This window comes from Arachis duranensis, chromosome 2 (assembly GCF_000817695.3).
Source record: "Arachis duranensis cultivar V14167 chromosome 2, aradu.V14167.gnm2.J7QH, whole genome shotgun sequence".
NCBI classification, from domain to species: Eukaryota; Viridiplantae; Streptophyta; class Magnoliopsida; order Fabales; family Fabaceae; genus Arachis; species Arachis duranensis.
In genome coordinates this window covers 11014053-11027270 of record NC_029773.3, presented here as the reverse complement: position 1 = coordinate 11027270, position 13218 = coordinate 11014053, and the positions used below count along the sequence as shown (strand labels likewise).

The window sequence follows — 13218 nt, the reverse complement described above, 5'->3', positions numbered from 1 at the left end:
AATTTAAAGATATTTTTAAAATTTTTGTCAAATTTCAAATAAATTTATATTTATAATTAAAATAATTAATAAATAATAACTAAGTTTTTATTCATAGAAAAATTAATTATATACTGCAAGAAAATTATTTGATTTCTGCAAAAGGCAAAATATTTCTCAGACACGTGTAAGTCAATTAGCTTACAATGCATGCAAAAGCCGTACGTAATGAATAGAGGCAAAGAAAGAGGAATGAATAGAGTTTCATTCAACACCACAATCAAATTCTTCGGAAATCAAAGAGAAAAAACCCCACAAGAACACAATCAATTCATCACATTCCTTCATTATCTCATTGTTCTTGTTCTTGGTAATAAATTCCATCCAAGAGAAATGCAGAGAGGTATGTAATGAATTAACACAAAGTGAATAATGCATCACATTCTTTAATAATTCATCACATTCATTGATTGATCGAAATTGAAATGTTTTATAGATTATAATGGGAATGTTAAGCCAAGCGTTACACAGATCGTTGTGGCTTCATCCATTGGGTTGATATTTGCTGTGGCAATGTCTTATCGGATCAAGGTTATGAGAGATCGCAAGATAATGCCACTTTTGAGAATTTCAAGGGCAGGCAAGCATACTCCAAGGCTTGAAAGATTCTCTCATTACGTAGGTAATAATAATAATCATAAATCAAATTAGTTATCATAAATTTTGAGTTTGTGTTTGTGTTTGTGTTGGATGATCCTCTTCACACTCACACACCCTTTGACATGGATCCATAAATGCTGATATGTATACCACCCCACTACCAAGTAGGATTGGTTAAAATAGTCATTTTGATTCCTTAGCTAGTGGTATCTGATTAGAGTTTTGAGAAAACAAAAAAGTTTTATTAGGAAGCTCCAATTGTTTAGTTTAGTTTAGTTTGGTTAAGGGTTAACTAGATTTTGGTCCCTAAAGTATACGCGCCGAAATTTTTTTCGTCTCCAACCTTTTTTGGTATACAAAATCGTTCCTAAGGTTTAAAACTAAGTTTTAAAATCGTTCTTTCTACTTAAATATTAAAATTTTAGACCAAATTATCCATAATAAAAAAATTATAAAATAAAATAAAAAGAAAAAATAAGAGAAAAAGAGTGTTTCTTCTCCTGCAAAAAGGGAAGAAAAGAAGAAGGGGGAAGGGAAGAAGAAAAACATGTCCACCATCCATCTCTGTCTTCGCTTCTGTCATCACCTCCATACGATTTTGGTTCTTGATGTAAGAACGATTTTAAAACCAAGTTAAATCTTATGGACGATTTTGTATGCAAAAAAAGGTTTGGGACGACCGGACAAAAAAAATTTCGATCTATACCTTAGAGACCAAAATCGTACTTAACCTTTTGGTTTATTTACAACCATCACTGGAGGATTTAGTGTAGTTCCCTCCAATTAGGACAGACGGAATGATATAGACAATGTGAATTGTCAAGAACATAATAGATTAACATGTCAACAAGGATCGAATTTTAAATTTTTTTTGGAGAAATTCTGCTACTATGTTAGAAAATCACTTATTCTAAAAGTTTAAGGTGACAAGAAGATACATATTCAATAATATATTGTGTTTATGTGATTAACTTTAGCAATGGTGGATCTTATACTGTATTATACGAGGAAATGGCTGCCTCTAAATTTTTTACATCACTTGTAAAATTTGTTTCAGATCTTTATTTCTTCTTATTAATTAACTTGGCCTCCCCTGAAAATTTTTTAATAAGTACTGCTAACACTTAATCTCCTTCTATAAATGGCAGTGGAAGATAATGAAAAATTCAATTAGAGGAGGTAGTACATTTCTATCAATCTAAATATGAATTGGACTATTGATTTTTGTGATTTGGTGCAGCTAGGCAAATGGGGTTCAAAGATAGGAGGAGTTGTCCTCATCTGTGTAAATTAGCTTCTGAATACATAAGGAAGGCCGACGGATGCGAAGACGATATGTACGCCTTCTTCGAGGGCGAACCGGATGCAGATTCGCTCTTCGTGAAGCTTGTGGAGGAGTTTGAGAGATGCATTCTCAGTTACTTTTCATTCCATTGGAGCTACGGTGATCTATTGATAAGTCAGGTCTTAGTGAAGAGTTTAGTTTAGTTATTTCTAAGAGAATACATAAAAAAAATGTTGGAATCCTCTGCATTTGAATTGTTTATTTATACCACTAAGTGTTTTCCTTCCTATATTGCAGATATTGAGCTCTGAAAATGAGGCAAAAAAGAAGCTCAAGCACATAGTTATGGCCGCAACTAGGTGAGTGTGTGCGCGTGCGTGTGCGTGTGTGTTACTATTATTTTTATTCCTCTCCTTTTGAAGTTAAGTTAATAGTAGGATTTTCAACATACAGAGAACAAAGGGTTGAGAGGCTAACAAAGAATTTGAAGGTGGCGAGAGTTTTTAACACTTTAGTAGAAGAGATGAAAGCAATGGGACTTGTAACAACCGATGACTCGAGATGCACAGAAGTAATGGCTCCAGTGGCTCATAGCGATAGAAGCCCGGTGCTTCTCTTCATGGGTGGTGGCATGGGAGCCGGCAAGAGCACTGTGCTCAAGGACATTCTTAAAGAGTAAGACACCAAATATATACATAACAAGAATGTTATATGTACTATCTTTGTAAATCGTTTTTATATCTTTTATTTTTAGTATTAAACGTGATTGATAAGAAGTAACAGAAGATATAGTTATGTACACAGAAAATAGTACAAGCATAAGTTTTCTATATAAGATAAATTATTATGTGCGTATGGAAATTGTCATAATTAGAGAAATTTGTGCAGACCTTTTTGGGCCGGAGCGGCAGGAAATGCTGTTATCATTGAGGCAGATGCCTTCAAAGAATCAGATGTTATATATAGAGCCCTTAGTTCAAGGGGGCATCATGACATGATTCAAACAGCTGAATTGGTAAGATTGTTATAACATTGTTCTCTGATTTCATACTTATTCTAGAGACTTTTCTTTAATTATAATTATCATAGTTTTGAGAATCAAACCTCGATTGAATTAACCAGAAATCGGCTACCAGATTGGTCCCATTCTTGGTAAAAATTGGTCATAAAACTAGTACACTAGGTGGTCGAATTGGCTCGATTTTTCAATTTTTAGTGATTAAATGGTTTAAAAATAATAAAATAAAAAAATCGTGTTTAGAAAATATATTTATCTTACTAAACATATTATTTTATTATATTTAATTCAACAATGATTAAATCTCGGTTGAATTTTTAAACTTTTAAACATCTAACTTTACATGTTGAATGACCAGTTTGGCTTCATAACCTTGATTATTATTTGTTTATACACTTGGTCTACCATAAGAGATGACATCATCTATATAGTTAACTTTTACAAAAAGAGTCGAAATTATGATTTGAAATTGATCAATCTTAAAAATTAGATACATGCCTTTTTTTCAAAATTATAAACATTTTAGTCCGCCTAAAAACCTAAATTCTAGCCATAAAATTAGATAAAATTAGCACTTTTTTCCCATAGTTTGACAATGGTTTGGGTTCTAGCATGATAAAATGATTGATGAAAACAGGTTCACCAATCATCCACAGATGCAGCCTCATCACTCCTAGTAACTGCACTAAATGAAGGGAGGGATGTGATCATGGATGGAACACTCTCTTGGGTACCATTTGTAGTGCAAACAATAACCATGGCCAGAAACGTCCATCGGAAGCGTTACCGGATGGGTGTCGGCTACAAGTTGAACAGTGATGGATCTGTAATTGAAAACTATTGGGAAATTATTGATGATGAAGAACCTGAACAAGTTGGAGGGAAAAAAAGAAAACCATATAGAATAGAGTTGGTTGGAGTAATTTGTGATGCTTACCTTGCCGTCATTAGAGGCATAAGGTTTGTTTCACAATCTTATTACATCCATTTCAATCAATCGTTTTAATTTATAATTCAGGTTTAATACTCAAATTTGTTAAAGATAATTCATTCTCTAAATTGATTCTCTAAAGAAGTTTTTTAGTCATATTAATACATGACATATACAATCGTAAGCTAAATAGATCATTTCGTCAGTTAGAAACACGACGACGAATCATGTTAGATGACATGTGTCACTAAATGACTGGTTGTATTTTTAACATGTCAACCAATTATTTTGTGACACGTGAGTACGTGACATCTAAAGTGACACGTTATCATGGAACTGGTAAAATGATCTCTTTGACTTACGGTTATCATTTTCCAGAGATTAATATGATTAGAAAATCTTTTCGAAATCAAGTTGAAGACCGAATTATCTTTTAAAGACGAATTTGAATATTAACTTTTATAATTCAATTTTTCAATGTAACAAGACAGTAAAAGCATATTTATTTTAGAACAGAAGACAACTAAATCTAACTCCTTTTTCTAGCAAAGAAAAATTAGTCATAATTTTATTTTTTTTTTAATACTAAATCTGGCATGATTATTCCAGTGTAAATGAATTATGCTAATAAGCAATTTTAAATGGGAACACAGGAGAGCTATCATGTGTAGAAGAGGAGTAAGAGTGAAATCTCAATTAAAATCTCACAAAAGGTTTGCTGCTGCATTTATGACATATTGTAACCTAGTAGACAATGCCAGGTTATACAGTACCAATGCTTTGGAAGGCCCACCCAAGGTACACACAAACTTCTTTACAGTCTTGCTCTACTTACTTTTTTTAATAAATTTTAAATATTTAAAAAATTTTATTTTATATTTTTTAATTAAAAATTAACTTTTTAATATTTTTTAGTAATTAGACAGTAACTTTTAGGTACAATATATATATGGTGTAGTCTATGGTATACTTTTTAGTAATTAAAAATAAATGATCTATTGTTTTCTCTCGTCGTCGAAAATGAAGTCGTTACCAATGCCCAAAATTTAAAAAATGATAGTATCTAAAAATACTTACATTGCATTAATATTTTCATTATCTACTTATACTTTTCTTTTTTGTACTTAATAATTTTAAATTTCACTTTTACTAATATTAAAATTTAATTAATAACAGTAACTTTAGACTTCAAAATTTTATTGCAGAATAAAATGATTATTTTAATTAAAAATAAAAGATATAAATAATTATTTATTAACGTGAGAAAAAAATTAATACAATGTAAGTATTTTTAAATACTATCATTTTTTAAATTTTGGACATTGGTAACGATTCCATTTCTGACGACATTTTTTTGTCAAAAAATATGATAAATGATCTAATTTTTTCTTTTATTGACACTCATAAACATGTCATTATTTATTAATAAAACTGAAACGTGCTTCAATTTTTCATTTTATTTGGTTGAAAATATCATTTTGTGAAGTCCATAATCTCCATAGACACCAAAACTTGTGGCCATCATAGACTACACCTATATATATAGTCATTGATTGAAAAAAAAGCCTTCAAATCTATGTTCCTTTTATTCAACCATCAATTTGTTTATGCACCTACTACATTAATGCAAAACGATGAAACACTAGGGTTGAAAGTGAGTCAAGCTAGCTCATGCTCGACTCGTTAATAGTTCGATAAGCTAAACTCATGAGCTAGTGAAGTTTTTAAATATTTTTAAAATATATAAGTTATAATTTATTGATATAGAATTATAGATTATATATTTATGTTTCTATTATTTGAGCCAGCTCGTAAGCTCGAGCCAACTCGTGAGCTTTCGGTGAGCCGAGATTGAGCTTAAGAAATAGCTCGATTATTAACGAGCCAAGCTTGAGCTTGGTCTAGCTCAACTCAGCTCGGCTCACTTCCACCCCTATGAAACACCAAGGAATCATTCACCAATCAAAGATCTTTCTCTTTTCTTTCTTTTTATTCTTTTTCTTTTTAGTTTTAACCTTTACATTTTAATAACACAATTATGACTTCACTTTGAAGTTTAAATAATAATACATCGAGTACTTAAATGCTCATTTATAATATATTGAAACTAAATTTATATCTAAAATCACTCGTGAACTAATTTAAGAATATCACATGATGTGTGTATTAAGATAACTTTTGCATAGTGTTTTGATGACTCTCACAACAAATGAGTTAGACACAAAATTGTGATTTTGATCATTTTTTTCTACCACCTAGACATATTGAAATAATTTGAATATTAATCTAATTTCTTTAATTGGTATTGGTGGTTGTCTAACATGAAATTAGGATCCACCATTTTTCCCTCCATCTTTGCCATTACAACAAAATGTGAATCTCTATTGACTTGATAAGTTTTGTGTAAAGTTGATAGGATGGAAAGATAGAGACAAGACACTACTTGTTGATCCAGATGAAATTGATTGTTTGAGGAGAGTTGCAAGGTTGAATGAAGATGCTGAATCCATATATGAGCTTTACAAGCATCCTAATCCTGCTTTTGAAGCAGGATCAATTTGGAAAGACATTGTATTATCCCCTTCAAGGCTCAACATCCAACAAGAGCTTAAGTATTCTATCCAAAAAATTGAGAGACTCAAAGATAACTTCATGAAGGAGTGATAATGTTTTTTCAACCTTCTACACTTTAATTAAGATTTCATAGGTTATTGGAGTTTTGTAGAAGAGCAAAACTCAATTTATGTTGTACAAACTACACCAACAACATAGTTAAAATCTTGATTTTGAAAAGTGTATCATTTCTTTTTTTGCTTGCAGTTAAATTAAGATATGAGAAAGTACATTTTTTGTATATACCGATTTTGGAAAATTTTAAAGATATCTCTTAATCAATCTCTCATGGCGTGATTATGGGAGGCCATGTTATGTGTATGAGACGAGACTGGACCGATTAGTTCGTCTGAAAAATTGATAAAACCATCTGCATTTAAATTAGTTAATGACGGTTAAATCTGTTGAAAATCAAACAATTCAACTCACAAAAACTTCTGCGAGTTTTTGGCTTTTTATAGTTTTATTTGATGTTCTTGTTTCTTGGGTTTTCGACGATGCAAAATAAAGAAATTCCAAATAGAAGGCTACGATTGTGTTTCTAATAATAAACCCAAAAGACATGGTTTCTCTTTCTATTGAAATTTTTAAAGAAATGCATAGGTACTCACTAGTCACTAGTAGGGATGTGGATTTTGAATCAAAAATTTATTTGATTTGAACACTAATTTTATTTGTAGTGCAGTTTAGATTGGATAATCTTTTTAAAAAAATCTGATCCAATATAGTCTAATTTCAATCGGTTTATATTAGATTGAATTTATAATTTTGTAAATTAAAAAAAATAAATATACATAACAAGTTTTAATATCAAATTTTAAATAACCAACAATAACATAACAAGTCTCAACAATATCTTAAAAAATCAACAATAAAATAACAAAAGAAATAAAATTATAACTTAGTTAAAATAAATAAATAAATATTATTTTGAATATAAAATATTTATTAAATAATAATACATGAATAATATAAAAATATATAATAAATTGAACATATATAAGTAATATGATAAATATAATAATAAAATAATAATATTATAGCACATTGTTTGATTTATATTGGATTTGATCGATTTTAAGATGTAGATCCAAAATTCGATCTGATTCACGTAATTTGCAAAAAATAGAATGCAATTAAATCTAAATTAGTGCGATTTTAATCAATTTTTAATTTATATTAAATTGGATGAATGGTTTAATTTAAATCAGTTTAAATTTAAACGGCTCTGGTCGCTATCTCCTTCTTAGTTTTGTGATTAAAATAATACTAATATTTGTTCCCTGTTAGGGGACAACTTTCTTATTCATCTATTTATTGTTAAATAAAAAGCATGCCAAATAATGTTTAATATTTATTACAAAATAATAAAACAAAAAGTATGTACAAGACAGTATCGTGAAATTAGTGCATGTGAAGTTAAGACATCAGCTTGTCGATGTTTTAACAAAAGTTGTGCAATCTACTTTGTTTAAGAACTAGATCAGCAAGTTGGGAATCATTAACATTTTTCTCCAACTTGAGGAGAGTATTAGCAGATATTTTGCTTTGCTTGTTAAAATTATTATTTATTTACTGCAGTTAGTTAGTTAGCCTTATTTAGAGAGGAATCTTTTCTCTTAGGTTTGGTTAGTATTTTGTTAATTTGTTAGCTTGATATGTGTATGTATATATATTCCACCCCCAGCTAATAGAAATGCAACAAAAAATTCTTTTTTTTTTAGTACCAATTCTCGTTCTAACATGGTTAGTAGAAAGAGGAAAGAGAATCAGAAGAATTTCTCATACTTCTCTGCGTTCTTCTCTAATTCTCTTCCCTCTTTCTCAAACCTTCTTTTACTCTTTCTCTTTCCATCTTTTCTCGAACCTTCTTCTATTTATTCTCTTCTCCCTTCTCCTCAACCTTTAATTTTTTTCTGCAATGGCGACGATCGATGAAGCCGGTCCTTTTCTGCTCCATTCCTCCGATCAACGGAACCTTGTCTTGGTCACACAAGTGCTCGCCGGCGACAATTATCCTTCATGGAAGAGATCAATGGAAATGGCGCTTAATGGCAAAAACAAACTTGGATTCATTGACGGCACGATTTTTCCACCTGAGGAAGGTGCGTCTCACTCTTCCAAGCTATGTTGGCGTCGTCTAAATGACATCGTTAGCACTTAGATTCTCAACTCTGTTTCCAAGGAGATTGCATCAAACTTGATCTTTGCTGGTTCTGCTCATGCGATTTGGACAGATCTAGGTCACCAATTTCAGCAAAAGAACGGTCCTTGAATCTATGAACTGCAAAATGAGTTAATCAATCTAAAATAAGATTCTCTCTCCGTCTCCCAATTTTTTTACTAAGCTAAAGTGTGTGTGGGAGGAATTATGCTATTTTCAACCTTCAGTGCGCTGTAATTGTAGTGGTATTCGTGAATTTTTAGCTCATGCTGATGAGGAATATGTTCTCGTTTTCTTAATGGGATTAATGATGTGTACTATCAAGTTCGGAGTCAAATTCTGTTAATGAAACCTTTGCCTAGCATCTCTGAAGTTTTCTCGCTAATCATTCAAGAAGAGTGGCAACGAGGATTGACTCTTGCTCCTCCAACAAGCAATGAAACGCAGCTGGATTTCACTGTAAAGAACACACATTATAACTCCAAGACCCGGCTAGGGAAGAAAGATAAGCCGTTATGTGCTTACTGCGGTTTACTCGGCTACACCAAGGATAAATGCTAGAAATTACATGGTTATCCACCTAATTACAAGAAGCAAAGTTCAAACCACAATTCAGGTCAACCATGTGGACACAAGTCAAGACATTTCTCTTCAGTTCACTTCTTAACAGTATCAACAATTAATATCACTCGTATCTGTACAAGTTCCATCCACAATGCCCCCTATTATCACTACTGAAGCTTCAAGCACAGGGGAAGGTACACTCTTCGCTGCTGCTTTAATTTTTGCACTTGAAGTTAAATCTTGGATCTTAGATTTTGGTGCTACTTGTCGTGTGACTTGTACTTTGGACAATTTCAAACCTTTAATTTGGTTTGCAAATAAATTTGTGGTTCTCCCTAATCATACTTGCATACCTGTACTTTCTTCTGATTCTGTTTTCTTATCTCAAACTCTCACACTCACTGAAGTTTTGTATGTGTCGTCATTCAAAATTAACCTGATTTCAGTGAGTTCCTTGTTGTTAAAGCAGCATTTTTATATTCTTTTTTCTAATGTTGGTTTTGTTATTCAAGATCACCTGACCTCTAAGATAATTGGAAAAGGTGAATTGAAACACAGATTGTATGTTTATACACACATACCAGTTTCTATGACTAAGGGTGTCAATGTTAATGAAGCAACATGTAATAATGCCGATTGTGACAATACGTTAGCCATTTCTGATTCTTCTAATGCAATAAGTGCAAAATTGTGGCACCATAGATTAGGCCATCTTTCTTTTTCTGCTTTGCAGCATTTGCCTTTGAATTATAATTCTTCAGCTTCCAATAAAAATTCACTGTGTGACGTATGCTCTTTGTCCAAGCAAAAACATTTGCCTTTTGTTTCCAACAATAATCAGGAGTCTGAATGCTTCTTATTGATACACTGCGACACTTGGGGTCCTTACCACGTTGCTACACATTTAGGGGAGCGGTATTTTCTCACTTTGGTAGATGATCATAGTCGATATACCTGGATTTATTTGTTGAAGACCAAATCTGATGCTGCTACCATCATTAAAGAACTTTTTGCAACGATTTACACTCAGTTTAGCTATGTGATTAAGAAGATTTGGTCTGAGAATGCACCTGAGTTATCTCTTACTGATTTTTTAAAATCAAGATGTTCTCTCCACAAATTCAGTTGTGTTGAGCGACCACAACAAAATTCGGTGGTGGAGCGGAAGCATCAACACCTTTTGAATGTGGCAAGAAACTTTATTATCAATCCGATTTTCCAATTTATTTTTGAAGTGAATGTGTTGCTACAGTAGCCATTTTGATCAATAGATCTCCCTCCTCTCCCTTATCAATTACTTTATAATAAGGCATCTGCATATGATGACTTGAAAGTGTTCGGATGCCTTGCCTATGCTTCGAATTTACCTTCTTCTAGAAACAAGTTCTCACGAAGAGCCATTCTAGCAGTTTTCCTTGGCTATCCTCAAGGTTACAAAGATACAAACTCTACGATCTCAAGAATAGAAAGTTATTTATTTCAAGGGATGTGATTTTTCACGAATTGAATTTCCCCTTCAAGCTTGGTAGCACTTATTTTTTCTTACCTGATCCTTTTGATGATCATGTCCTTCCTAAACCACTTAACGTTTCCCTTATTACACCTCAACTCGTTACTCCGGTTGCACCTGTTCCTATTATGACACAGCCACAAACTGAGACCCCACAGCCTTTGAGAAGAAGTCAGAAACTCCATAGGATGCCTACTTATCTTGCAGACTACCATTGCAACAAGGTGGTGAATCCTTTGGCGATGGTGCATTTTTGTTCTTATGAGAGATTGAGTCCAGCATACAAGGATTATTGTATGCAAGTTTATGATTTTTATAAACCCCAATTTTATCTCCAAACTTCCAAATATCCTCAATGGCAACAGGCTATGGCTAAGGAATCATAAGCTATGGAGAATAACCGTATATGGGAGGTGGTTCCGCTTCCGATCGAAAAACATTGCATTAGTTTTCAATGGGTGTATAAGGTGAAGTGCAAGTAAGATAGGTCAGTTGATAGATGCAAAGTTCATTTGGTTGCTAGAGGAAACACTCAACAAATTGGTGTAGATTATAAGGATACTTTTTCACCCGTTGTCAAACTCACCACTGTTTGTTTACTCTTTGTTGTTGCTACTGTGAAGAATTCGAAATTGTTGCAGCTGAATATTAATAATGCATTCTTGAATGGTGATCTTGATGAAGAGGTATATATGCAACTACCTCAGAGATATGCCAGCAAAGGGGAGCAGGGGAAGAAGCTTGTATGCCAACTAAACAGGTCAATCTATGGCTTGAGACAGGTTTCGAGAAAATGGTTTACCAAGTTCTCCACTGCTTTACTTGATGCTGGTTTCACTTAGTCCAATTTAGATTATTCTCTATTTTATAGAGGAACATGTGATTCACTTGTCATGGTGCTTGTATATGTCGACGACATCATTATTGCTAGTAAACTTGATGATATAGTTGCCCAAACTCAGCGAACTTTGCAAGGTCTTTCCAAACTTAAGGTGCTTGGCCCTTTAAAATATTTCTTTAGATTGAAGATAATAAAATCTAAGGAAGGCATTTGTTTGTCTCAACAAAATTACACCCTTTCTTTGCTTGAAAACACTGATTTTTTAAATTGTAAACCTGCCTCTGTATCCCTGGATCCAAACATAAAATTTACTACCACTGATGGGATTTTGCTCGAGGATGCAGGACAATATAGGAGGTTGATTGGCTGGTTGCTTTACCTCACTATTTCAAGACCCGATATTTGCTTTGTTGTGAACAAGCTGAGCCAATACATGTCTTCTCCTCGCACTACTCATTTGGATGCTGTCTATCACGTTTTGAGATATTTGAAGGCTGCACTGGATAGGGCTTGCTTTTTTCGGTTTCTTTCCCTTTATCGGTCAAGGCATATGGGGATGCTGATTGGGGAAGCTGTGCCAAAACCAAATGATCCACTACCAGCTATTGCGTTTTCCATGGCGATTCTCTAATCTCATGGAAGTCGAAGAAACAAGACACTGTTTCGAGGTTCATGGCTGAAGCAGAGTATCGAGCACTTACCAATGTCAGTGCTGAAGTTGTGTGGGTTATGAGGTTGCTTCGGGATTGAGATATAAGTTGATTCGCCTTTCATTTTCTGTTATAGCAAAGCTGCAATCCACATTGCTGAGAATCCCACCTTCCATGAGCGTACTAAGCATATTGAAATGAATTGTCACTTTGTTTGGGAATATGTACAAGAGGGTACCGTGAAGTTGATGCATGTGAAGTCAATACATCAGCTTACCGATGTTTTAACAAAAACTGTGCAACCTACCTTGTTTAAGAACTTGATCAGCAATTTGAGAATCATTAATATTTTTTCTCCAACTTAAAGTAGAGTATTAGCAGATATCTTGCTTTACTTGTTAAGATTGTCATTTATTTACTGCAGTTTGTTAGTTAACCTTATTTAAATAAAAAAATCTTTTCTATTAAATTTGGTTAGTATTTTATTAGTTTGTTAACCTGATATGTGCATGTGTATGTATATATATTCCACCTCAAACTAATAGAAATACTACAAAAAATTATTTTTTCTAATATCAATTCTAATTCTAACAAAGTACTTACATTAACTTATTACTTCGAAGTCTTAATAACAATCTTAAATAAAAACAATTTTATAATTGAATAAACAATAAAATAATTTATTAAATTAAAATAACTTATGTATAAGAGTTAATTACCAATTAATATCCAAAAAAATTCAGACCCTCACACAAATTTTAAAAAATGTTCAGTAAAATAATTATTGAATAATTTAAAAATATCATAAAATAGTCAATAAAAATTATAATTTTTAATTTTTTATAAATAATAAAAAGAACTATTTTATTTAACAAATAATTTATTAATTTAATCTGAATTTTATGATAACATTTGAATAATATTTAAAAAATACACACAAAATTCAGAAAAAAAAAATTTGATCTATATATTTTTTAATATTTTAAAATAATATGATTATTTA

At 32.1% G+C, this 13218-nt stretch overlaps 1 protein-coding gene across 1 annotated transcript; it reads left to right on the top strand.

Annotated features, from left to right (window-relative positions):
* The first annotated feature begins 273 nt into the window (after positions 1 to 273).
* LOC107473533 (calmodulin calcium-dependent NAD kinase) lies at positions 274 to 6537 on the top strand. The gene is made up of 9 exons (XM_016093102.3): positions 274 to 382; positions 476 to 661; positions 1880 to 2103; positions 2222 to 2283; positions 2378 to 2599; positions 2813 to 2939; positions 3580 to 3902; positions 4527 to 4671; positions 6283 to 6537. The coding sequence occupies exons 1-9, from the start codon at positions 373 to 375 to the stop codon at positions 6535 to 6537; spliced, it is 1554 nt and encodes a 517-aa protein (XP_015948588.3). The 5' UTR covers positions 274 to 372.
* The last annotated feature ends 6681 nt before the right edge of the window (positions 6538 to 13218 follow it).

Bases quoted from the DNA above. Each gene is read 5' to 3' on its own strand.
- LOC107473533 (XM_016093102.3), top strand. The intron at 662-1,879 runs GTAATAATAATA...GATTTGGTGCAG, and splicing joins AAGATTCTCTCATTACGTAG to CTAGGCAAATGGGGTTCAAA. The intron at 3,903-4,526 runs GTTTGTTTCACA...ATGGGAACACAG, and splicing joins GCCGTCATTAGAGGCATAAG to GAGAGCTATCATGTGTAGAA.